This window comes from Notechis scutatus, chromosome 2, assembly GCF_049901735.1.
Source record: "Notechis scutatus isolate UNSWTSFEM ecotype Mainland chromosome 2, rNotScu1.2, whole genome shotgun sequence".
Lineage (NCBI taxonomy): Eukaryota > Metazoa > Chordata > Lepidosauria > Squamata > Elapidae > Notechis > Notechis scutatus.
In genome coordinates this window covers 98,709,659-98,736,531 of record NC_142010.1, presented here as the reverse complement: position 1 = coordinate 98,736,531, position 26,873 = coordinate 98,709,659, and the positions used below count along the sequence as shown (strand labels likewise).

General features: G+C 37.0%; 1 protein-coding gene across 2 annotated transcripts in view; it reads left to right on the top strand.

Annotated features, from left to right (window-relative positions):
- Positions 1–26,873, top strand: part of GABRG2 (gamma-aminobutyric acid type A receptor subunit gamma2) — an 82,401-nt gene that overhangs the window by 7,129 nt on the left and 48,399 nt on the right. For both annotated transcript variants that reach the window (XM_087955507.1, XM_087955506.1), the window contains exons 2-4: positions 18,310–18,458; positions 24,172–24,239; positions 25,028–25,248. In XM_087955507.1, coding sequence (XP_087811633.1) covers positions 18,310–18,458; positions 24,172–24,239; positions 25,028–25,248 — 438 coding nt within the window. The remainder of the gene's footprint in view (positions 1–18,309; positions 18,459–24,171; positions 24,240–25,027; positions 25,249–26,873) is intronic.

Below are 26,873 nucleotides of genomic sequence, written 5' to 3'. Positions count from 1 at the left end.
TGTCCTCTGCCTTTAGTACATCCTCAGGCTCAGTTGGAGTGCTTGAGGAGAAGGAGGCCACAACTGGGCCGTCTACTGGGGGAACTTCCAGAGCCATAGCTAAGGAAGGACCCACGTGGTAGAACCGCCTATCTTGGGATGATGGGGGGAGGGGCTGCAGTGGGGAAGGCAAATTGTTCCTTGACTAAGTCAAGAAAGATGATGGGGAAAGGAAGGACCTCCGAATGAACAATGGGTTTGGAGAAGAGGGAATCTCCATGCCCCGATTGTACCACTTGAGGCTTGGGGGCAATTTCCTCCACTGACAACTGGGCTGTTACCAGTGCCTTGTGTAGGAGAGGTTTGAATAAAGTGGATTTGAATACAGAAGCTGAAGGAGGCTGATCAGGCCTCAGGTCTTCCTCTTCATCCAAGAGGTTGGGGTCCCAGATTTCACCCTCTTCCAGATCAGAATTATGGGAGGGGCTGCACTCAGATGATTCCTCATACTCTCCCTGAATGAGGTCCACTCCTTCTGTATAGGTAAGATGGGCCTTTTGTTCTACACGGCAAGGTAGTCCCCTTTGGGAATCTGCGCTAGAAGAAAAGCTGGGAAGGAAGGCTGAAGTCTGTCTGAAGGCCTGAAGATGTGTTGAAGCCTTTCTGCCAGACCCTGTCTGATGGCTAAGGAGACTACTTCGTTGATGTCAGAAGATCTGCCACTCGATGGAGGATCCGGGGGCGGAAGACCTGCTGCTATTGGAGTAAAAGTGGCCTCTGGGCTTGATCAAGAGCTGCTTTGGGCCACAGATGGGATAGATGAAGAAGAAAGATTCCAAGGAGTCTGGGCGAAGTTGGGACCTGACCTGCTCAAGTCTTGAGGTCCTGGTTGGATTTCAGGTTGCTCTGGGGACCAGGATTGGAGGTGGCTAAGAGGAGCTGATGTATCTTTCCTCTTCCTAGAAGTAGCTGGCTGAACCACTAGAGGATTGGCTGATTGGAAAGCCTGTTGTACTTGACCCCTCATTTGTTCAATAGTTTTGTTGAATTGCCTTTCTAAGGCTGCATGCCTTTGTTTCTCTGCCTTTAATTTGGCCTGGGATGTTTTCTTGGGGCCCAAAGCTTTGGCCCTAATCTTGGCCGCCACCTCCCTTTGAACAGACTGAGAGAATTGTCTCCTTCTCTTTCTTTTGCCAGCTTGGGGGCCTTGAGAGATCAGGCCTGAAGGCTCTGTGTGGACCTTGTCTTGATCAATAGTATGCATAAACAGACACAAAGGTGCTGGAAGCGATCCTGACTATGTGTTGTCTATGCAGTAGCCTGAATAGGAGCTTATGAATGGTAGAAGCTGGCCTTTGGGGGATGATGCCACCTAAAATGGCCACTCGCTACTTTCTTTAGAAGAAGAGGCTTTCAAAATGGCCGCTTGCCACGTGCAGTTGAAGAAGAAGGTTCCAAATTGGCCGCTCGCAAGAGCTACAGGCTAATCAGAGGTTAAATCGCTCCTTAGGCTGCAAACAGCCCCAAACAGTGAAATCGGCAATAAAGTGAAAACTGCAGTTTTAATGATCAGCTGAGAGGTGCTGTTATCGCCGATGCAATTTTAACGATCGTGGCGGCCAAAATCGCTAAGGGAAGACTGTGGGGGAGGATCAAGGGTTGCTCCCTACTTATCGTCTCCCTTGGATGAGAAACGTCAAATTCTCGGTGTTTCAGGAGAGTGGAGCCCCACTCTCCTGAAGGCACAGCTAGACTCTCATTGGACTAAATTTGTATGGATGTGCAAATTGTTTTACATGTCGCACAAACTTGTACATATATATTATGTAGTTTCATATAATTATCTTCTCTAGGTCCTTGGAAAAAGAATATTAAACAATAGATTCTACCTCTGTTCCTTATTGGAATAAATATGTGCAAAATTGAAGCAAAGACAGGTAATGATGCATATGTAAACACACATTTAGCATACATAGCAAATCCCTTTAGAAGAGGCTGATAAGCATGTTTAGGCAAATGAACATGTTATCAGATGCTTTGCTTATTGCTGTTCCTCATCACAGGAGAAATATCTAAGCATGTTTACTCTCAACATTCATTAAGTCCTCCACAAGTGGAGCTGAAAAGTATTGTATAGTCACTTAAACATTAGCAAAAAAGGAGAAATTTTTCATCCTCCCCAAAACAGAGGATGCAGATTTTCTTTTAAGTCTAAAAATCTGGGTGCAGATTTCAAGACTTCTGGAGTCTGGTTGGTTCTTTTATTTGTTTTCTTCATACTTAGATTGAACAGATCTTCAATAGAGGACTGTCTTCTAACAATTCTTCACACAGAACATAAAAGAGAATGCAGGGCCTTCAAGAATTAATAGCCTTATATTTTATCTATATCTGTCTTCCCTCTATTATATTTACCTTTTCAAATGGATGAGAGAGAAGATAATAAAACCCCCAAAATTACTGATTTAACTGAGAAAAAATTAAGAGTCAGTTTTCACTCCATCACTTTTTATGTGTGTGCATGCATACCACAGACTGACAGCATAAATAGGCATATTATTCTTTTGCTAAGCTGAATCAAGTACCTCCAGCAAAAGTCTTTATTCTTTAACAGGCTGGGAATATGTAGTAACAAGCATTTCCAATTGCTTAGTCTTTTACCATAATATCAACTTATCAAGTCTTGTTAAATATAAAAATGACAGGTACAGTAGGTGAATTAATTGGAATGTCATATTCTTCCTGAGAAATGTAAACTGTTCCAAATGACCTTGTTTAACAGTAAAATTGAGGGTTATGAATGGAAAATAGTATATTTCTGTTCCTTCTGTATTTCATATATGCAAGTATTAGAAGAGCTGTGATACATAAACATCTATTACTAAAAAGTTTGTATTGCACTGAAAAGTCTATAGTTCTTTGCTTTGAAAAACAGGAGAATTTTCCAGAATATCACCAAACTTTGCCACCAGGGACAGAGCCAATTGTCTTAGTTCATGGCGACATCAATAGACCTGGATATACAAATACTAATAATATCAGATAGAGAGTTACATAGTGATTAAATAAAAGTAAAAAGACTACATGTTGAGAAGAAAGTAAGTTTCATGTTAAAGGGACTGTTTAAAAACTGTCAGATTGCCTTGCTTTGTACTTCTTTGAAGCATCTCTCTGTCAAATATTGTTTTGCTTGCCAGAATTATAATTAAATCTACTTATTTATTAATAAAGGTCTGGAGCTGCTTTTTGCATATTAGATGATAATATTTATGAACAGTTAATCAAGCTTTGTGTTGACACACACACACACATTACAGCAAGTTCAGAAAGTCTGTGAATGCTGACATTCCTTGGTAAATCCTACATTATAATGTAGAAGGCCAGTGGGAAATGTTAGAATATGCAATGGTGGCGAATATCTATACCTTGGCTGTAGGATGAGGATGGAGGTTCATTCTCTGAGCTTGTGGGTTGGTTTCTGAATGTTTCATTATCAGGCCTACTAACAAAACATTCGGAAACCAACCCACAAGCTTGGAGAATGAACCTCTACCCTCATGTTAGAATCGACAACGTTTCCCAGCCTATCTCAGCAACAGTTGAACATAATTGACAAGCAAGGTGTTTATGTTCTTACAGTACAGTAATTTTTAACATTTCAGAATAATTATATATCATATAGTGACAAAATTTCCACCCATGGTCACTGACATACAAGATGTTGACATCCATATGTTTCTTTTGCAGGGTTACAATAACTACCCTTTAAGAGCCAGTTAAGAAGAAAATATATATTCTCAATTTAATACTCTGTCCCTTTTTGTTGAACGATATGCAGTTTGGAAAGAAAGTTTTGACAGCAGGGCTGACAACCAGTTTTTTTCAAGATAAAGGACCAACTTAAGGAGAAATAGTAATGAAAAAAATGGACTTTCCAGATAGATTTTAAAAGGTTTGCATTGTGCTTGTAGAAATCCACTATCATGATATTGGATTCCAAGTAATCTCTATGAATCAAGATAAGGAAAACAATATTTTATGTTTCTGATGCTTTTTCAATAAGGATAAATTATCCAGAGAAATATTATCCATGCAATATATATTAAATATTCTAAATTTTGTCATATTTTATCATAATATTGTCATATTAAAATCAAAGCATCATGTTCAAAATCACTTTCTGTATTTTATTTGAGGGAAAAGGTTAGTATACATTTAGACTTAACATATGCAAAAAGGTTACACATATTACAAACAATATCAAAAAAATCACATGCTTATTCCAATATTTAATTCTAAATATCAAAAGAAAGAAAAGAAAATATTATCTGGATATATATTTTATATAAAGAGCATGAAAAAATATAATTTATTTTAAGTGGACATTGTTTTTAAAAGAATGTTTTCACAATCACATACCCTCTACCTGTTATTTTATATCCCTTTCTTCATGTTATATTAATAGCATTTAAAGACCATTATTGTACTGTACATTCACAATGAACAAATACATTTTAATGATTGAATTATTTCAATTACACTTTTCATATATATTCACTTTTCATATATATTCACTTTTCATATATATTATATTTTAAGAGTGACCCTTAAAAGAAAAATCAGAGTGAATGCAAAACGCATAATATTTACGTAAAGGTACCTATCAAGTTTTTCTTTTCTTGGAAATCTAACTTTGGACAGAGAGTTCCATGGATTTCTTATTATAACTGAAAAAGCAATGCCAAGATTATTTGTCATTCACAAAGCTACTACAATAAAAAAAAATACAATAAGTGTTTCTGCATTTTGAAAACATAGTGGATATAACTTTTCTTAGAATTGGGTGTCGTTTGTGAGAGATACAGACCATTGCCTCAACAGCAGCTGTCTGCCGGACTGCATATCACAACCACTAAGTAGTAATTATGAGCATGGCAGGATTTTTGAAGAAATCACTAAAACATCATAATGTGATGTAATATATCAACCAATTTTAAAATATTACCTAAATTGCTGAAATTTTATTTTTAAAACTTTATAGGATGATACATATAGAAGTGAATGTAACTGGAAATACTGAGCATCATTATAATAAAACTGTGGAAAGAAAAGGAAAAGAAAGGAAAGGAAAGTCACTTTTTGAATAATTTTGCATAGGATCTCATCTGCCACATTTAATTAACTTCATGGAAGACTTGTATTTAGGAGAGAATGTTTTCCTCTGTTGCAAAAACTCTTTTTGGGTAGTTGATTCTTGTTTTAAGGGGCTAAATAGGATACCCCACCCATGCCCCCAGTAATGCAAGCAATCAGAAAAGACTTTTGATTCTGGACTGCAATGCAAAAGACCTCCTCCTTCACTTTCCTATTTTCCTGAAATTTCAATAATTATTGGCAGTCTTGATGATGGCAGATGAGATTCTGCCGAAACGTTGCTACAATTTTAAAAGCACAACTATAATGACATGGGAAAATACTCGAACAAAGCTGAATACCATACATGTAAGTACCCGCGAAAACTTAAGAAAACAAATATATATATATGCAATTTTCCCCCAGATGCAAGGGAAATCATTGCCTCTTTATGCATATGATACTTAACATTTTACATCCTCACCCTGTGTTCTTTCCCGCCCCTCCCCTAGTAATATCAAACATTGTCCCTTATTGTTCTATATGTTTACTTTCCATACAGTTGGAGAAATTAGAATGATATCTATCAATTAATGGTATAACTGTCCTTGATTTATTCCCACAATTGAGATCAGCTTTTCTATTGTTGAGCAAGACAGTTGTTAAGTGACTCATTCCCAATTTTACAACCTTTTTTTAAATAAATGAATCAATGCCGTTGTAAAGTGAATCCAGCTTCCCCTATTGTCTTTGCTTGTTGGAAGCCAGCTGGGAAGATCACAAATGGCAATGACATGACCCCAGGATGCCACAATTGTCATAAATACATACCAGTTACCCAACACCTGAATTTTGGTTGTATGGCCATGACAATGCTGCACCATTCAAAAGTACAAGGACTAGTTGTAAATAATTTTTCTCAAGTTGTTAAACAAATGGTTGTAAGTCAATGATCACCTGTACTGCAGAGCATGTGCAGAACTATATATGTTAATCGCAATGCAAACAATGAAAACCATTACTTCTTACTGATCTAACCCAATTTACTAGTGCAACTTTACATAAAACAATAAATACTTTCAGGCCTCCTTGGGGATTCAAATTCCAGATGCCATGACAATTAATTGAGAAAGAAGAGGGACAATTGTATTCATATTCGTTCTCAGGTCTGTCATATGAGGGATAGAGCAGTGGAGAACTTCTCTCATAAACAGCACTCCCTGCTTACAAATGTATCTCCGGTTGTGTAGTTGTCAGTAAGTCTGGAGATGGGCTATGGCAGAAAGACTAATTGCTAACCTGTTGTAAATTTTGAGTTTACTGCAAATGTGAAGTTAAGCTGGAGATATATATTCCCCAGGCAAAAGCTTTGACAGAGATTGATTTAGAAAGAATCAGAAATCCATCTAGAGCCAGATTTATAGTGAAGTAATTAAAGCCCCTAGCCCCTACTTAGGAATCCCTTGTAAATGGCTATGTCTCTTTCCTCCATTTTTAAGAACACAACTCAGATGTATCTCTCCCCTAATATTTCATGCTTCATAACTGTTTCTATCTTCTCAATATATGAGAGAAAGTGTATGAGAAGTTCCAATTTTTTTTAAATAGTAGTACTTAGACTGTATGTAGTTTTGCATTTTAAATTTTCTTAGATCATAATAACAGCATAGTTGCAACTGAGTTTGTTTCTGTTATTCTGATACTAAATACATTTACTAAGCACTAGATTATCCAAGAACAGGATTATATATTTAAAAGTACAATAATAAAACAAACATCTGTAACTATGTACATGCCCAGATGATTCCTCCTTCTCCTAAGTATAATTTTAAAAATGAAGAGATGGTTGCTACAATGAAAGTATTGGCTTAAGTAGACTCTACTCAGTTGATTATGCTGCACATGTTTATTATTTCCCAATGCTCTCTAGGTATCATTTGTGGATTTTAGGCACAAGCTCCACTTGCATCACTAATTTGATGCAAGACATAACTTGAACACTGGGCCCTATCTCGTAAAATGAAATTCAGTGGTGAGAAAAATAACATTTATACTTAAGCAGGAAAGAACAAAAACAAATGTACATGTACAGAATAGGTGGAACCTGGCCCCATAGCAATAACTACAAGAGGCATTTAGAAGTCCTAGTAGATAACCACTTAAATAGGAGCCAGCAGTGCACTGCAGTGACCAAAAAAGCCAATGCAGTCCTAAGCTGCATTAACAGAGAGATGGAATCAAGATCACATGAAATGTTAGTATCACTTTATAATGCCTTAGTAAAATCACACTTGGAATATTGCATCGAGTTTTGGTCACCACAATATAAAAATGATATTGAGACTCTAGAAATAATGCAGAGAAGACTGACAAAGATGAATTGGGATCTGGATGCTAAAACATATAAAGAACGGTTAAGAAATTGGGTATGTCAGTCTAGTGGAAAGAAGGGCTAGGGGTGACATGATAGTGGTGTTCCAATATTTGAGGGGGTGTCACAAAGAAGACAAGGTCAATCTATTTTCCAAAGCACCAGAAGGCAGCAAAATAAACAGTGGATGGAAACTAATCAAGGACAGAATCAATCTAGATCTAAGGAGACATTTCCTGATAGTGAGAACAATTAACCAGTGGAAAGGTTTGCCTTCAGAAAGGTTGTAAGTGCTCCATCGCTGAAGTTTTTAAAGAAGAGATTGGACAGCCATTTGAAATGATAGAGTCTCCTGCTTGAGCAGGTGATGAACTGAAGATCTCCAAGGTCCCTTTCAACCCTGTTATTTGTTTATTTGGGAGAACTTCAGTGGTGGGTCCAGAAAACTCAATATGATTTCCATCAAACTCTCAGTTTCAGTAGAACATTAGGATAGGGAAAAGGAAAAGGGAAAAGACTGAACATAATCTTGTCAGCTTCTGCTTCTAATCATAATTAATAGTGTTCTAAGGGAGAGACGTTGAAATAATCACCATCCAACATTCTTCACTACTCTCTTGAGCATGAACAATAAAAGTACTCAGTGATGTCTATGGTGCACATAATAATATAATATTAAAAGGCTTGGAAAATGTTGGCTGATCAAACTCATTCACTTATTATAATGTGTACCACACTCATCTGCCATGATATTTATGGCAATTTAAGAGAAAACAAATATTTTTCTCCTTCACCATTCCCCAGTTCCTTCTATTAGCCATTTAGCTTTCACATAAGGGGAACAAACTAGGTATGTACTATATTTGCCAACCAACTAACAAATATATGTAGGAAACACACTACAATAGAAATGGGGCATTTCAATTACCCTGATATCAATTGGAAAACTAATTCTGCACCAAGTGAGAAATCAATTAGGTTCCTAACCAACCTAGCTGACAACTTTGTTGTCCAAAAGGTAGAGGAGGAATTAGAGGGACAGCCATACTGGACTTAATTCTTATAAATAGAGAAGAAGTGATAGGTGAAAGCAATAGATTTCCTTGGATGAAAATCCTAAAGAGGAAAACAACTCAAGAATCTTGGGAAACTTTGAAAAGTACAATCATAAAAGCCAGCACAAAAGACCAGCACAATACCACTGAGAAAGAAAAACAAGAAATCCAATAAGAAACCAACATGGCTGCATAAAGATCTCTCTGAAAAATTGAAGGACAAAAAGAACAAGTACAAAAATGGAAAGAGGGACACACAACTAAGGCAGAATATCAGCAGATAGCCAGAATATGTAAAGACAAAGTCAGAAAAGCAAAGGCTCAGGATGAACAAAGACTTGCAACAAAAGTCAAAGATAATAAAAAACATATAAATAACAAGAAAAAATAAAGGAAACAGTCCACTAAAGAGAGAAGATGGCAAGGAAGTAACAGGCAACAGAGAGAAAGCAGAACTGCTTAACTCATTCTTTGCATCGGTCTGCACGCAAAATGAAACTATAGCCCAACCTACCAAAAACATAACTGTAAAAGACAGGCTAGAAATAAAAGTTCAAATAAACTAAAAAATAGTGAGAGAATACCTATCTGATCTTGATGAACACAAATCACTGAGACTTGAGGGATTACATTCCAAAGTTCTAAAGGAGCTGGCAGAGGTCATCTCAGAACCACTGCACCACATCTTTCAAAAATCCTAGAGCACTGGGGAACTACCAGATGACTGGAAAAGAGCTGATGTGTTTCCCATCTTCAAAAAAGGAAAAAAAAAACTAATCCAGGAAACTACAGACCAATCAACATAACATCAATACCCAGAAGGATACTGGAAAAGATAATAAAAAACCAGATCTGCCAACATCTAGAAACAAGTAAAGTAATAACTAGCAGTCAGCACGGGTTTGTTAAAAACAGATAATGCCAAACCAATCTTATTTCATTCTTCAACATAGTGACTCAATTAGTAGACCAGCAAAATACTGTGGACATAATATACTTAGACTTCAGCAAGGTATTTGACAAAGTAGACCACAACCTAAAAAAAGTGGGATAGATAGCATCACCCCCAGATGGATTTGCAACCGGCTAATAAACCATACTCAATGAGTAGTCCTTAATGGGTCTAAGTCTACATGGAGGAAAGTAAGCAGTAGAATGCCACAAGGTTCCATCTTAGACCCAGTACTCTTCAATATCTTTATAAATGACTTAGCTGACAGAAAAGAAGAGGAATTTACCAAATTTGCATATGATACTAAGCTGGTAGGAATAGCTAACACCCAAAAAGATAGGCTCAAGATCCAGATGGATCTTGACAGACTTGAACACTGGGCCCTATCTAACAAAATGCAATTCAACATAGAGAAAAGTAAAGTCTTACACTTAGGCAAGAAAAAACAGAAGTACAGATATAGACTGGGTGAAACTAGGCTTAATAGCAGTAACTGCGAGAGGGATCTTTGAGTCTTAGTGGACAACCAGCTAAATATGAGCCAGCAGTGTGCAGCGGCAGCCAAAAAAGCCAATGCAATCCTAAATTGCATTAACAGATGGATTCAATCAAGATCAAATGAGGTATTAATAGCACTCTATAAAGCCTTAATAAGGCCACACCTAGAGTACTGCATCCAGTTTTCGTCACCACACTATAAAAAAGATGTTGAAGCTCTAGAAAAAGTGCAGAGAAGAGCAGTCAGGATGATTAGGGGACTGGAGACTAAAACATACGAAGAACGGTTGCAGGAACTGGGTTTGGCTAGTCTAGTGAAGAGAAGGACCAGGGGAGACATGATAACAGTGTTCCAATATTTGAGGGGCTGCCACAGAGAGAAAGGGGTCAAGCTATTTTCTAAAGCACCCAAAGGCCAGATAAGGAATAATGGATGGAAACTGAACAAGGGGAGATTTAACCTGGAAATAAGGAGTAATTTTCTGACAGTAAGAACAATTAACCAATGGAAGAGCTTGCCTTCGGAAGTTGTGGGAGCTTCATCACTTGAGACTTTCAAGAAGAGATTAGACTGCCATTTGTCAGAAATGGTGTAGGCTCTCCCGCTTGGGCGGGGGTGTCATGCCCCTGGTGGAGACTGACTCTGAGGGAGAGGAGGAACAGCCAACAGGAAGTGGAAGTGTGGCTCCAGAGGTGGTGGAGGAGCCTGGGGAAGGACAGAAGCCGGCTGAGCAGTCAGAGGAGGACCCAGGCCCATCCTCTCTCCATCCTAGGGCATGCAGGGAGGAGAGGCTCAGGGAAAATGTGGTCTACTCAGGAGGAGAGGGCCATGATCCTTTTCATGGGTTGCAGGTGTGAGATCTGCATAAGAGTTTGGACCTGCGTGCTAACAAACGCTGGAGACAAATTAGTGTTTTATTCCTGGATGAAGTTTATTGGATGGCATTCTTCCAACGGACTGTACCTGGTCATCTTCCTGAAGTTTGTAATTATTTATCCTGGTCTGTCGTGGAACTTTCTTCAGTGCGGTTTGTTTTTGGTTTTTGCTTCATTATCTGCTCTTTGAATTTGAACTGTATTTCTTTCGTTTGGAATGTTGTTTTGAAAATAGTTTAATCTTCAGCTGTGAACAATAAAACAGTGAAGCCAAGTTGAAGGCACCTTTATTTACGTTTTGGTTTTTGTTATTTTTTTGATGCACTCTGGGTCATCACAGGGGGATTGGACTAGATGACCTACAAGGTCCCTTAATCTGTGAAATCTGTAAATCTATATTTGAGAGATTATTGTTTCCCAAACTTCAGTGATGCCTTTATGTCCTTTAAAGCCATAAAATCTCTGCAGATGCCACATCATTTTGTGGCAGTAAAATGTCATATTTCTAGGTTGAAGACAGGAATTATCAGAAGAATGATCTACCAAATGCTTAATGAATTTACATGACAACCCCACTTCCTAATAGTTTTGATGAGATTACAGTTGGGCCAGAAATAAATGTATATCTCAATTCATTTTAATTATTCAATTTTAATGTGTATATTTCTAGGGATTGTCAAAAATATTGCAGCTGCCCATTGTGGACATGAACAGGCAAAGTGTTCGTTTGTGTATCAGTGATGGGATTCAATTTTTTTTTACTACCGGTTCTGTGGGCATGGCTTGATGGGCGTGGCAGGGGAAGGATATTGTAAAATCTCCAGTCAGAGGTGGTATTTGCCGGTTCTCCGAACTACTCAAAATTTCTACTACTGGTTCTCCAGAACTAGTCAGAACCTGCTGAATACCACCTCTGGTTGTAATAGTATAGCAGAATGACCTTGGGAGACCGGAGGAAGAGGCCCAGACTAACAACAGTCAGACAAGTAGTAACTGAGTCCACAAAAAGAATGAGGCTGTAGGAAACATCTCAGAAGGGATTCTTCTTAGGTTCTTTGAATATAAAGCAAAGGGTAATAGGAATGACTTTCAGACTTGCAAGTTCCTATTAATGTAATCTTACAATAAAGCTAGATGTAGTCTTCCTGACTGTGTTTCTTGTCTGAACCAGAAGTGGTATTCAGCAGGTTCTGAACAGTTCTGGAGAACCGATAGCAGAAATTTTGAGCAGTTTGGGGAACCGGCAAATATCTCTGACTGGAGATTTTATAGTATCCTTCTCCTGCCACACCCACCAAGCCACACCCACAGAACCAGTAGTAAAAAAAATTGAATCCCACCACTGGTCTGAACTACCCACAATCTGATGGGGAATCACAGCAGCAAATGCTTCCATTTCTCCTGCATAAGACTGACTTACAAATTTAAAATAAATTTGTATGAAATGTTTTACAAAAAAATAAAAGCTAGCACAAACTAACATAAAGTAGAAGCAGAAAAGAAAGGAAAAAAGAAAAAGAAAGCTAAAGTACAGAAAGAAAAACTAAAAGAAATAAAAAAGAAGATTTTTTAATGTAATGTAATGCAAGTTCCTCCCTTTAAACTTACTCATGATCAGCCTAGGAAATCCTTATTCACAACTGAGAATCTCCAGTTTAAGTAGTTGACAGAGAATGACAGATATTTGCTAGACTAATGAAAAGAAACTCATTCCCCCTCTTCTATGAGCTATGTCAGCTTAGATTTCTGAGTTAATGTCTAACATTGCAGTAGCTCATTTCAATCAGGCTGTGCAGATCTATGTGAATTATTTTCCCTTCATGAAGGTTTGAGTGACAAAACACATAAAAGTATGTAGGCCTTTTGCTCTGAAGAGCACCTTTGCTGAGCCTAAGTGCTGGAGTCTCAGAGGAGCAATTAGAAAATGCAAACACATTCATGGAGGTGCACTGCATTTACCTTTTTACCTCAATAAGAATCCCTGCATCATCTTTGCAATGTGAAATGTCTTAGCAAAGCATATCAAATCCACTTTGCACATGGATAATCCGCATTATTTTGGTGGGAAGGAACAAATAATAGCACAAAATTTGCTTCAATCTGACGCTCATCCTCCTCTATGCCAGATTTTTGAATTTCAGGCATAGTACTACGTCTGATTCTAAGCATGTCTAAGTCGAAATACTGGAATGTCTCCAAGCATTATAGCTGATATCACGGTCATTTATAGGGATTTTACAAGTCTGTCAGGTTTTTTCACCTCAATTCAAGACCATATCCATGTAAGAAGCTTTTTTTAAAAAAAGGACCAGAATTACTGTTTTCTTCCTACCTAATAGATAATAACCGGTGATATTCATATTTTCTTAGTTTAAATAAAAGAGCAAATGGAAGGGAAAGAATATAAAATGACAAAGAAAAAGAAGGGAAACAATGTTGACTGAGTCATGTTATGATGTCAATGTTTATGAAACAGACCTCTTACTAATACAAGTTCGGGAGGTGAAAAATGGGCAAAGAATGCAAAATTGCAAAGCCAGCAAAGGTGAAGGGAAGATGTAGGGATTTAGTTAAAGATGCAGTTGATAAAGATCGGATGGGGTCTCTTATTGTTCATTTGGAAATCTGTTTAGTATGTTCCTGAAAAATGCTTCCAGATAAGGAAGGAAGCTTGTGGTTGAGATTGCTGTCTATACTATTAAAATTATTGGTCCTTAAACTGGGCAAAATGGTGCATCACAAGGCAGCAATTTTTGAATCCAGGTACCTCAAATGGGTTAACTTACAGAATCTGCCCAAAATCAGTGATACCACGATTCCCAAGGGACTGAAAATTGAGAAAGTCATAGCTGCTTTAGTGTTACCAGGTGTCATGCCCCTGTTGGAATCTGATTCCGAGGGGGAGGTCGAGCAGCTGACAGGGAGTGGGAGTGTGGCTCTGGTGGCTATGGAAGAAACTGGAGAAGGGCACAGGCTGGGCATTCAGAGAAAGACCCAGGGCCAGCCTCTCTTCATCCTAGGGCACACAAGGAGGAATGGAGAAGGGAGCAATGTGAGTTACGGCAGTTATGAGGGAGAAAAGGGTCCTGATTCCCTTCATTAGCTGCAGCTTGGAAAACAGGATTTAAAAAGGGCATTTGCGCACAGCACCTTGCTGGAAGCAAAGCATGAATTATCTTTGTTTGTCAAGTATTATTTGGGTTCTGGCGCCCTCCCAACTGTGGAGGGAGGGAGGGAGGAAGGAAGGAAGGGAAGGAAGGAAGGAAGGAAGGAAGGAAGGAAGATTTCTGATGCTCCCTGCTAGGTTCCCTCAAGAAAACTCAATGGAGAAGCTGTCAAAAAGATGAAGCTTCTGTCACTCCCATTGCTTTTTTGCAGTGATCTGTGGTCATTCTGTTTCTCTGTTTAGGTAAAAAAACAACAACTGAAATGATGACCTAATGGGGCATGGGCTGTTATCTACCCGGCAAAGGAAAGACTCTCTGGGTCATAGGGTATTCTATTGGAATCTACCTTCTAGTATTATAAAAAATAAGGTGTAAATTTCAGAAACTAAAATGGCAGGTTGATCTTTGTGGAGCTATGAGCAACAAGAATAGCTCACATTTTAATAGTGGCAAACAACTATGTGGCAAAAAAGCAGCTTTGAACACAGAAGCACACAGAGACTGCCTTCAGTCTCTGACATAGGGCTTGGAAAGCTTCTTGCTAGAGATCTTAAAAATTGTTGTCAATCAATGTCAACACTATCCAACTAGCTTAGTCAATGAAGTGAGTTATTATCAGGTAGTCATGTTCATGATTTGGCATTTGGAAGAACTCAAAGATTAGAACACTGAGTCCGCAAAAGTTGTTTCCTTTTTCTCCAGATTTATTATATAGTCATTTTGGGGACTTAAGGCAGAGAATAACTTTCATTGCTCTCCAATTAGTGGACAATGCTTTTTGCCAGAAATCCAGGAAGTAAAGAAATTTCAATGGATCTAGTAAGACTTGCAAGGAAATAGCATTGGATCACTCTTGGAGAAAAAAAAAAACATCACTAAATACTGCTCTGTGTGGTTTGCTCCAAATCTATCATCCATTTCTGTCTTAGATTTTCTATGGTGTGCTATTTATTCTAACTTTGCAGTCCCTGCATGGATCTCTCTCAAAATTTGCCCATTTTTTGCACAAATACTTTACATTTTTGATCCACATTTATACAGATTTCTAAAAAATATTCCTTATCTTGCAAACAAAACAGAACCAAACCACTGTCCATGTTCATTTGAAAGTGGGAGAGATGCTGAGATCAGGGTATGTTTGATACCATTTTAGTTGCATAGAGATTTTTTGATTATGGGAAACTACTAAGTAAGTCCATGTCATGGTTTTGGCTCTCTTTGTATATGCATTTTCCTGCAGAAGGCTGTTAATGCATTGTGTGAATTCTTTTCATTGTGTCATTTGAACCATATGATAAAAAAGGGAGAAAGCTGTTTATACAGCCACCCAAGCACATTCTGCTATTTGAACTGAGAATAGAAGCCTTTAGTGTTGATAGTGCAATTTTAGATAAAACATGCTTATACGATTTACTATAAGCCATATGTTAACATTTGCACAAAATGGCATACCTTCTGAAAAAAAGAAGACAGTCTTTTAGTGAGGCTTTTCTGTTTGCTTGAATTTTTTTTTAAACTCCTCCTATCTTGGGATGATCATCATAACATTCATAATGAACCCAGCTGGAAATTTTGTGTTACTGCACTGATCATTGTGTTCCTCAGCTTTGAAAGAATTACATACAGCTCTTAGACACTAAGAAAAAGCCTTTGCATCCTGTATAAATGTCATAGCTACAGGAGCAAAATTCAGTATTTGTTCAAGTAATAAATATGTCATGTGCTTCCTCATTTGGAGCTTTACAAGAGTTTTTAGTAGCTGTTAACTTCTTATAGAAATGCTTGTTTTATTTATTCATTAGATTGATACCATGTGTTTCCTCTAAATGCTCAAGATACAGCACTCCTCTTCCAACAACAATTTTGTGAACAAAGTTGGGCTGATAGACAATGATTAAAGTCATCTAATTAACTTCCATGATTGAGAATCAGGGGCTTCCTACTTTTACTCCAGAACTCTAAACACATTTTCACACTGCCTTTCAATATTTGATGTTTATAGATTATACAAATCCATTCATTCATTCTGTGTATTCTCTCAGTTTGGGGAGAAAGCGATGAATATTCATATCATCCTATTTCAGCATTCTTTGTTTATTTCAAATTATTACATATCCATGCTTGTTAGTACATGCAAGTGTTCACCTCCACTTTGCTATGTGTTTGGACAGGTAAACCATACTTACTGTTCTTCACACATGAAGCAGGATTGAAGGAAAAACAAAACAGGCTTGTGGATCAAAATCATTTTAAGATATGTGGAATTCTCCTTTGAGAGGATTTTGGGAGTGGAAGTCCATATATCTTAAAGCTGCTGAGGCTGATAAATACTTAACTACAGGTCCCCTCTTGACTTCTCCTGGAGCTTGCACATTCTGACCTAGCGAGGCAACTTGAGCATTTCTACCCCTTGCTTTCCAAAAATGATTAGACTCTATTCTCTGTGGTAGACAGAGCAGCCAGTGCCTGGATGTTCAGGGATTCCACAAGTGGGACCCATGGGAAGGAAAACCTTCATTTTTCACTTGCTATCTCTCATCTGCACTACTACTAGTAGCTCTCATCTGCACTCCTACAATTGGCATTAGTAAAAAAGATTCTACTTTGTACTAAATGGGCAGTATTGCTGTTTACACATGTAATTAGTATATGGGATGATGGGATGAAAGCACAGGATTAGATATTCCTCCCCCTATACTGGAATTTCCTCCCCCAATGCTGAAGTTGCAGAGCAAATCCCAAAGGTAAAGATTTTTTTCAAAGTTTATTCCAGGCAATTTCATGAACACATCTATCACGTAGCTTTGTTGGGCAACATTTGAAAATGGTTTCTTACTGCTTCTGCAGGAAGGTCTCTAGATTTCCCTGTTTACTTTATAGATTTGGGGTTTTCCAGGTGATCTCTCATTTAATTTAGATGAGATTTTTTAAATAATTCAAAATTGGCTAGATATTATCACTTTCATTGGCTTACAAATCCCTCTAATGATTTCCTTGTTAAATCAAGGTTAACATGAAGCCAGGCCTTTTGTTCTACTTCTGAAGACCTCAAACCCTTTTGAATCAGACTAATAACTTTGATAGAACAAATCCAAAAGCAGGGTTTTATAATTTAAAAAAAGAGTCATTATTTATACAAAAGCTTTGTTTCCATAGCAAGTTAGGAGCGTTTTCCATTGACCGGACCTGTGGCACTTCCCAAAGGATGTCTGTAGAAATACATTGGATTTTAGTGTAGTCTGACTCATAACAGCACATTGCCCTATTTTATCTTTGTTTCCAGTTATATTAATACAGAACCTTAAAACTGTATCTATTCTTTTACCTCTGTTGTATTTTTCCAGTTTAGTTGCTGAGATAAATGTTATTTTGTTGTGGGATAAAGTGTACATTGGATAATTTTGTTTTAAAATGAAAAATAACTCCTCCATTAAAGTTATGAACCATTACATTAAAGTGACATATCCACTTTGCTAAGCATGCAAATGTTTGATAGGTTTTGTATCGTGTGTCATCTTAACTCAGAAGTAGGCTATGTTGTATAAAAAGCTTTCAATAAAGGAGGATTAAAAGGCTTTTTTTTTTCAAGTTTTAAAGACTTTTGACTTAGGTTACCTTGCTAAACACCTGTTCTGAATTTGCTTATACACTATAATGTCTCAATGGTATCAGTTGTATCTTGCTTATGTCAAGCATCTACTAATTTCTGTTGTTCCAATTATTATAGTCGCTATTTGTTTTAATATTTAATATATTCGGCACAAAGTTATCAAATGAGTCTCACAGACAGTGGAATATTGTACAATATATATGCATGGGTTAGTCATTCTTCTACTTTTACACAAATCATATATTTCATTGTCTATAAATATCCTAAACTAATATGATTCGTTTAAAGATAAAAGCAGGCTGTAAAGTATTTTGCGCGTGTAATTTAATAAAGAGTTTCAGAAAAAAAAGATTTAATACAGAGTAGCCTAACAAGCTAAGCTGAAGTATTTTGTTTTGTTAACAAGTAGAATATGTGAATCAATGTTATATATTAACTTTATAGACAGATCTTACTTTCAAAGGCATGGCTTGGATTATTCATATTTTTCTTCATATTCCATATATATGAATATACACAGAGAGATTTGTTCAGAACTGCTAGCATTTTAAAAGGGGAAGATTGTAGTCATAATGGATTCTTCTGGAACTGTCAAGGAACATAATTTTAACTTTCTCCAATCACATGATTCCAGTGCTCTTTTCCTTTATTTTATTTTTTCTAAACAGTACTAGCCAAAAAAGTGATGATGATTATGAAGATTATACTACCAACAAAACCTGGGTGTTGACTCCCAAAGTCCATGAGAGTGATGTTACCCTCATTTTAAATGGCCTGCTGGAGGGCTATGACAACAAACTGAGGCCAGATATAGGAGGTGAGAGTGTTGTGTTTTATTTATTTATTTTAAAGGTAATTATATGGAAAAGGGTAAAATGTTATCTATGTAATGTTTGGCAATCAGTATCTTTTGTTAAAAATCAATGTGTTCTTTAATAAATTTATATCTCTAAAATGTGACAGTTCATATTGATTTTGAAATATTAACAGCATCTTATTGTACCCATGTTGCTGTTCACTCATTGATCTAAGGACTTCGAGCCTAAACAGTAAAGTGGGAATTGGCTTCAGCGGCAAGGTATAAGTTTGAGAAGGTTATTGTAGAATTCTGAACGGTTTTTATCTCCATTGAACTGCATCAAATAAAGCTGACATTGTTCATGATTCAAACCATAGAACCTGGACTTAACTGGTCATGCTATATCTTTGCAAAAGATGCTGTACGCAGGGAAATATTTAACTGAATTTAACAACATGCTCTCAGTGGTATTAGACTATAATAATAATATAATGTCTGGGATAGAAGAGAATAAGGAATCATGGCAAAAAGATTGTATTGATCATATAGCAGTGTGGGGGAAAATGAAGTCAGCTATAACACTAGGACTAGCAAGAGCAAGAGCACCTAGACTTATATATTGCTCCATAGTACTTTACAACACTCTCTGACAGTCAGCATATTGCACCCAACAATCTGGGTCCACGTTTTACCGATCTTGGATGGATGGAAGACTGAGTCAACTTTGAGCCAGTCAGGATTGAACTCCTGGCAGTGGGTAGAGTTGGCCTGCAGTACTGCATTCTAACCACTCTCCCACCACAGCTTTAAAATGAAGTCAGTTTTATTTTAAAAAAACCAAATAAACAAATATCTATTCTAAAGTTGTCAAGGAAACAATGCACTAGCATTGTGTATTTGTCCTGACAGCCTTGGGAAGCCAATAGCATGGTCATAACAAACATATTTTTCAGAAAAGTCACCAAGAACAGAGTAAGGTGCTTCTCAGATGATAAACAGGAACTGTTATAATAATCTGTTCCAAAAAGATGTAAGTAACAGAAAAAAGCTAGGAAATGATTATTAACCATTATCAACTAATGTATTATCCTAAACAACCATTAGTCAATGCAAAACACATGAGAATGGGGTAAGCTAGGATCTTTGGCTGCCAAGCAATTAACAAGGGTTTCACTTTCTCCCATTTCATGTTCAAAACCAGTGTGATTGGCAGATGAATTTACTTCAACACTGCCAGTATCTCAGTGTCTTTCACATTATTGTATAAGCTGCAATAATGTAGAAAGTCTTTTACATCTAATTCTGCTCTTTGCAGAGCCTTGCATATTGCTGGTCCCTGGCAAACATGACCTGAACAGCTCAGTGGCTGCAATAAAGCTGGCATTTCTTCATCCTATTAGGATGCAAGAGCCTTTTTTTGTAGAAAATCTATTTATGAATATGTGGTTAAAAAACAGTCCTTCTTTCTGCAGCATGATGCCCTTCTGGAGGTCAACTCTTTAAAGGTAACAAGAAGAATTTGCAGCAGGAGTAGGGATGTTAAAATAGTTTCAAATGAGTTAGCAGTAGAGAAAGAAAAGCCAGAGGTTTCAACTATTTGTGTGTATATTTGTTATATTTTATTGTGCATCAACTAGAATCATTGCTGTAAAATGGGAGGCTATAGAAATTGTATTTATCTATCTATGTAAAATAAACCTTCCTCTTGCACATACCGACTCTAGGGGCCGGTGCTCCGTTTCTAAGCCAAAAAGCCAGCACTGTCTGATGACGATTCCGTGGTCATGTGGCCAGTATGACTAAATTCTGGAATACTGTTGCCTTCCCACCAAGGTGGTTCCTATTTTTCTACTTGCATTTTTATATGCTTTCAAACTGCTAGGTTGGCAGAAACTGGGGCAAGTATCAGGAGCTCACTCTGCTACACGGCATGAGGGATTTGAACAGCTGAACTACCAACCTTTCTGATCAACAAGCTCAGTATCTTAGCCACTGAGACACCATGTCTCCTTATCTATCTATGTATAAATAAATAAATAAATAGCTCCTCCAATAACTTGTCAATGATAAAAGTCAAAAGAGCACAATGGATGACACTAAAATTAACTATAAAGATCAGATTTGTGACAACAGGTACAATCTTAGATTTGACAATGAAGAAAATGAAGTAGTAGGTAACTTCTGCCTTTTATGATCAAAAATAAAGCCAACCATCCACCAAGAAATATGCCACAGATTGGCACCCCATAGAGTAGAAAACCGTGGAAAGGACATTAAGATGCCAGACTGTGTCTATGCATAAAAAAATTCACAATCATGCAGGAAATTGTTTTTCCTGTGACAGTCTGTAGAAGTTAAAGTTGGATTTGGAAGAAGCAGTTTCGGAAGAGTATTAACACTTTGAACTCTGTTGTTGGAAAAGACTCCTGTGAATATCAAGGATAGCCAAGGAAACAAACAAACAGATTATTGAACATATCAATCCAGACTTCATACTTGGCACAAATGACCAACCTGAAATTATCCTAATTCAGAGACATTATGTGAAGATCTACCTCTCTGGAGACATTCATAATGCTAAGAAAGATAGGAAGAAAAAGAGGACAACCAAAAGCAAGGTGGACAGATAATTATAACACCAATGAGTACACTGAGAAGACCCAAAGGATGAGACTAGTTTCTAGGAGTCAGTGCTAGTTTGATGGCACATTGGATAGGATAAACTGGTTGGGATAGACAGAAGAAGCTGAAAGAAGCGGTTTGGCATTCTAGCCCAGAAGAAAGGAGCCAGGAGAAGAAGGTGAAAACTCCTACCCTGGGACTCTGTGCAGCCAATTGTAGTGTGTTATTTTGCCAAGAGAGGGGGAAGAGCTGGGCTATTTAAACATGTATTGTGCTTTTGAAATGGATGGTGCCTATAAGGAGGCTTATATACTCTATAAGAAGCTTCAGTTCAGGACACGTGTTCATTGTAGACACTGAGATTCATTCTGATTGAGATGAATACCTTAATGTTGCTTAATGTTATTATTGTATCTGTGTTATATGGTTCTGGACAGTTTCCTAATGATATAACAAAAATTTGTAAAAAGTCACAAGAGAGGGGTTTTTTTAAAAATCTTATTGGATGTCACTAGGAAAGAAGTTGTCTTTTAAAGCCTTGCTAGTGGAAGCTTGGGGAGCAGGGTTTTATTTTTTTTACAATAAGAGCTGAAAATGAGGCTGCCTGGGTAACTACTAGAAGAATCAGCTATCAAATCAGGATTTCTGCTCTGGTAAAGCAGGATCTATATAATTATTTAATTTAAATGAATAATTCATTGTAATGATGGGATTATGATAAACATGGATGCAGGACGTGGGTGAGAATAATGAAGACTAAAGAGCCAGAACTACAATATGAGATGATGCATTGAAAAAAAATGAGGGATTGATCAAAGAAGACATTTTATTTGTGACTGAGTTATCTTAATTCAGTGGCAAGAAGTGGTGATTGCTGTGACTAGAGGAGAAAATTCCTGTCTTCACATTTTTTATAGAAAATCCATTCCAGGTTTTAAAAAAAGCCACTTGAGGATTAGAAAATAGATTGACAGCTGTCCAGAACTGAAAAATTGAGACTTGTTCATTCACGTTTAGCAGAAAGATGCCATGTAGTGTTCCAGTAGGGAAGTATTGGTAGATATGAGGTGGCTGTTTCTCCTGATGGTTTCTCTTTTCCTTGCTATCAGTGGGACAGTCATGCTGTGTTAATGAGAGCAGCAGAGAATGGAATACTCCAGTATCACATTTTTTTTAGGAGAGACTTACATGTGAATCAAAACTGAAATCCTTTTGTGAAAGTTAATAAACAATGTGATTGATTAAAAGAGATTATAGAAACAAAATATTATATTTTAATATTTATTTATTTGATTAAAACATTCATATAGCCACCAATCTTATGTTGAACTCTAGCTATTACCAATCAAATATAAATCCTGACATAATTTATTTTAGATTGATTAATGGTACACCAGGATTATTACTTAAAATTATTATTTCTAATTAATTATGCAATAATACAAATGGGATGAAAATCCATCCCACCCAGACATATTAGATTTTAGTCTAATTAATAATACACTATGATTATTTATAATTATTAATTCTAATTCTAATTAATTATGCAATAATGCGGATGAAAATCCATCCCACTCATTTAGTGCAGAAACTAATTTACATGTTACAATATTAATATTGTATTTGCTGATAGAAAAATATAATATCTCACATGCTTCAGCTTTGTATTTTCTCTTCTTTCCTTTAAAAAAACATGGAATTATGTTTTTTGAACATAGTAATGTTTCATTTAATATTCTTTTAAGCAATATGAATGTTGATATTTGTAGGAAGAATGATTTGTAACTACTGTGGTATATTTGTCTAGTAACCCCCTAGCATGGCATCCATTTTTCTCTGGCCATCAGAAGTCTGGTTCCCCTACCATAGAATCTCCTCCTAGTGTGGTGTCCTTTTTTCTCTGCCAACCACAAGTCTGGTTACCCCACCATAGAGTCTCCTCCTAGCATGGAGTCCTTTCCTTTTCCGATCAGTGACAGGGAGCCACAGCAGAAAGAGCCACATGCAGCTCCAGAGCCGTGGATTGCTGACCCCTGGCCTAGACAAGCTGACTTTTCAGGCAGAGGGGAAAGAAAGGCCAGTTGTATCTTATAGCAATAAGACTTTGCAAACACAAGCAGATAGCTACTTTGGATGTTCTGCCTAGACAGCTTGTTTTGATAGAGAAGGGGGAAATAAAGTTTTTTTCTTAGTTGTAATGGTTTTGAAAATAGTAGAATTTAGAACATCTAAGGGGGAATTAACTTCTATTGATTCCTTATTAACTGAACTCCAAGTGCATAATTGAGGTTTATGGATTAAATTAGTGTCAGAATTTTATATATACATTTGCTATTTAGTTCAGTATGACACTGGGCACAAAGCTTGTTAAATCTGAGTTGTGAACAGAAGTCCAACTGGTGAGCTTAGAATTGCAGTGAGTGCCTCTTAACTAGTAAATCATTAAATGTATCTAACCGTGTATCATATTGACAGTATTAAAAGTTAAATAAGAGAAAACTGCCTTCAAGTGCTTTTATTTTGACCATGTTTATCTAGAGGGATATCTGGTTGTTTCACTTATGTTGTCAGTTGTTTGAGAAAAGCAATCAGGACTAAATTACCAATTTTTATTACAAAATTATCACATTTATAAGTTAAAAATATATCAGTAATTAGAATTATAAATATACTAATTATAAATACATGTATAAATTAAACATTATGATATAATTTTATAAATTATCAACTTTTATGATCAAATTGCCAACCTTTTATTATCAAGAAATGTCATTGTTTACATGGAAAAAAATTCTTCTGTCAATCTTATATTCCAAAACCATTGCATTTCTCAAGGGCTTTCATCTAATTTTAAATTTAAGTATTTAGAACAAATTCCGAATGTTGTAATTTCAGGATGATGAGAAAGGTCAGTCCTGTTTGAAAGGCAGTCCTTTCTTATTATTGTTTATATTTTCTTTTCTTTAATTGAAGTAATACAGATTTTTTTTAAACATTCATTGGAGTGTTGGGTGCTTCATTACTTTATTAATTTGAATGGCTAACAATCATTAATTATTGTTGGAATTGTGTTTAATTTACAGTTTTACCCTTATTGTTTCTGTTACAGTGCAACCAACAGTAATTCACACTGATATGTATGTCAATAGCATTGGCCCCGTGAATGCTATCAATATGGTATGTAATAGTTCTTCATTGATTTTTGTCAGAGTTTATTGAAGACTGTTTGTCATCAGTGAATTCTGATCATTACTACATGTAAATAATATATATTAACATGCTACTGCCTTAGACACATTTATAGAAAAAGAATGAGCAGAAATTATCTTTCTTGCCTGTTTTTCGATATAAGAGTTTGCTGTTTTGGGGACTGAGTGGGAAGTGTGGGCAATTCCATTGGTGGAAATAAAATGTCCTTTAATTGATTCTGTTCTGTGATCAACTTGGTTAAAAGCAAGATGAAATTTGACTGGTTCTGTAAAGTTAGATAAGAGTATGCTTGCTAGTTGAATAGACAGAGCAATAAAGATGATTAGGAGATTGGAGGCTAAAATATATGAAGAATAGTTGCAGGAACTGAGAATGTCTAACAAAAAAAAAAAAAGACTAGGGTTGACATGATAGCAGTCTTCCAATATTGTCATAAAGAAGAGGGGCTCAACTAAAACACTTGAAGGCAGGACAAGAAGTAACAGATGGAAACTTATCAAGGAGAGATCCAACTTAAAACAAAGGAGACATTTCCTGTCAGAACAATTTATTAGTGAAATAACTTGCCTCCAGAAATTGTAGGCACTGCATCACTGAGAGTTTGGACAGCCATTTTGTCTAGATTGGGATAGGATCTCATGCTTGAGCAAAAGGTTGGATTAGAAGGTCATAAATACTTTGTACTGAGATCTTCATAAATATTTTGTACTGAGATCTTGCAGATTTTCCCTTAACACATTCTGTTATTACTGCAGGAATATACAATTGATATATTTTTTGCCCAAACCTGGTATGATAGACGACTAAGATTCAACAGCACCATAAAAGTTCTGAGATTGAATAGCAACATGGTGGGGAAGATCTGGATTCCTGATACATTCTTTCGAAACTCAAAAAAAGCAGATGCACACTGGATAACAACACCCAATCGAATGCTCAGGATCTGGAATGATGGCAGGGTTCTCTACACCCTCAGGTATTTTCATCATTAATTGCATTATTTCCAAGTGCTCAGTGCTTATTGGTTGTGTCCATGTGAATAAAGAAGGCATCATACATAGTGACTATCCAATGTCTTAAATATTTCAGCCAAAATTAAATGAGCATTTTTGTCACTCGAGCAGAACTAAAATGATAGAATAGTTAGAACCTAAGGATCAGAGCATGAAGTAAAGTATTTGCTATCTCTCAAACTGGTCCCACAGCATTTTAAGGAGAATAAAATGATGTCAACCAATGCACTGCCATCTAATGAAAAGATAGAGTGGACAAGTCCTGAAAGCATTTCCTCCTCTCTAGCTCACCCCCCCCCCCAATTCTCTTATCTTAGTATGCAAACAACTATCAGTAGGATAAAATGTGCATTTTAAATGGAGTTTCTCTGCAGCATTGGTATGCGCCCATCTCCTTTCTCTCATTGCTTGACAGGAAACTAAAGAGCACATGATCTGCAGCTATTTGAAGGCTGCTTGCAGCACTGTAAACAAAAAAGTAATCTCAATGCTAACAACCTTATAAAAAAAATCAAAATGTCTTAGGTTTTGCATGGGAATAGTTGTAATTGTTCCAAATAGCAAATATTGCCAATTCCTGTATATCTGTAGAGTAGTACAGACTCACAGACCTAAAAGATTTATAAGAAGTAAATACAGGAATACAGTTTAACATAGCTGTTACAATGTGTTGTGGCCCCGATTCCCGAGCCTATGCTGTCAGAGGAAGAAGACCTGGAAGATGAGGAGGAGGAACTGGGAATGCCTTCCTCCCCAGGACCTTCCTCTCTGGCAATGCCTTCCTCCCTGATAATGCCTCAGATTTCATCAGACAACTGAGAGGAACAGCCTGAGATTAATCAGGAGGAAGGCATATCGGAGCAGCCCCTGACAGGGAGTAAAGAGGAAGAGTGTTGGCTTGATCCTAAGCAGAGAAAGTAGAGAGAAACATGAGCAGCAACGTAGGAGGAGTGGGAGGGTCAGAGAGTGAGCTGAGTTATTGAGCCACACCCCACAGGGGATAAAAGTGGATGTGTTTTCAGCTGGAACTTCAGACTTGGCTCAATGAGTCAGCTCACTCTCTGACCCTCTCACGCCTCCTACGTTGCTGCTCACGTTTCTCCCTACGATGCTGCTTAGGATCAAGCCAACACTCTTCCTCTTTACTCCCTGTCAGGGGCTACTCCGATATGCCTTCCTCCTGATTAATCTCAGGATTAATCTCAGGATCCTTGGAATACCGGATATTATCAGTTCCAAAGAATTAACTCTGTGAAGTCTGAGCCAGCTTGCCTGCCTGTGTTTGTGTGAGTTTGTATTCTTTCATCTTTTGGGAAAGAAGAAAGTGAGACAGAACACAGTGCTGTGCAGTAACTATTCAGTTGATTCTTGTCTAGAAATAAGTTGATTATCATGACCTTCATGATATTTCCTTGGAAGCCCACTATAAGAACCACGCTTGCCATGTTAGCTCTAAAAGATAGCCAATTTAACAGTAAGTTTCAAAAGTCATGGAGGTGAAGAAGACAAGCATGATTTATACACCTAAAGAGCCTAGATAGGCAGGACATGTTCCTGCTGGTGAACAGTTCATAGTAAAATCCCAATT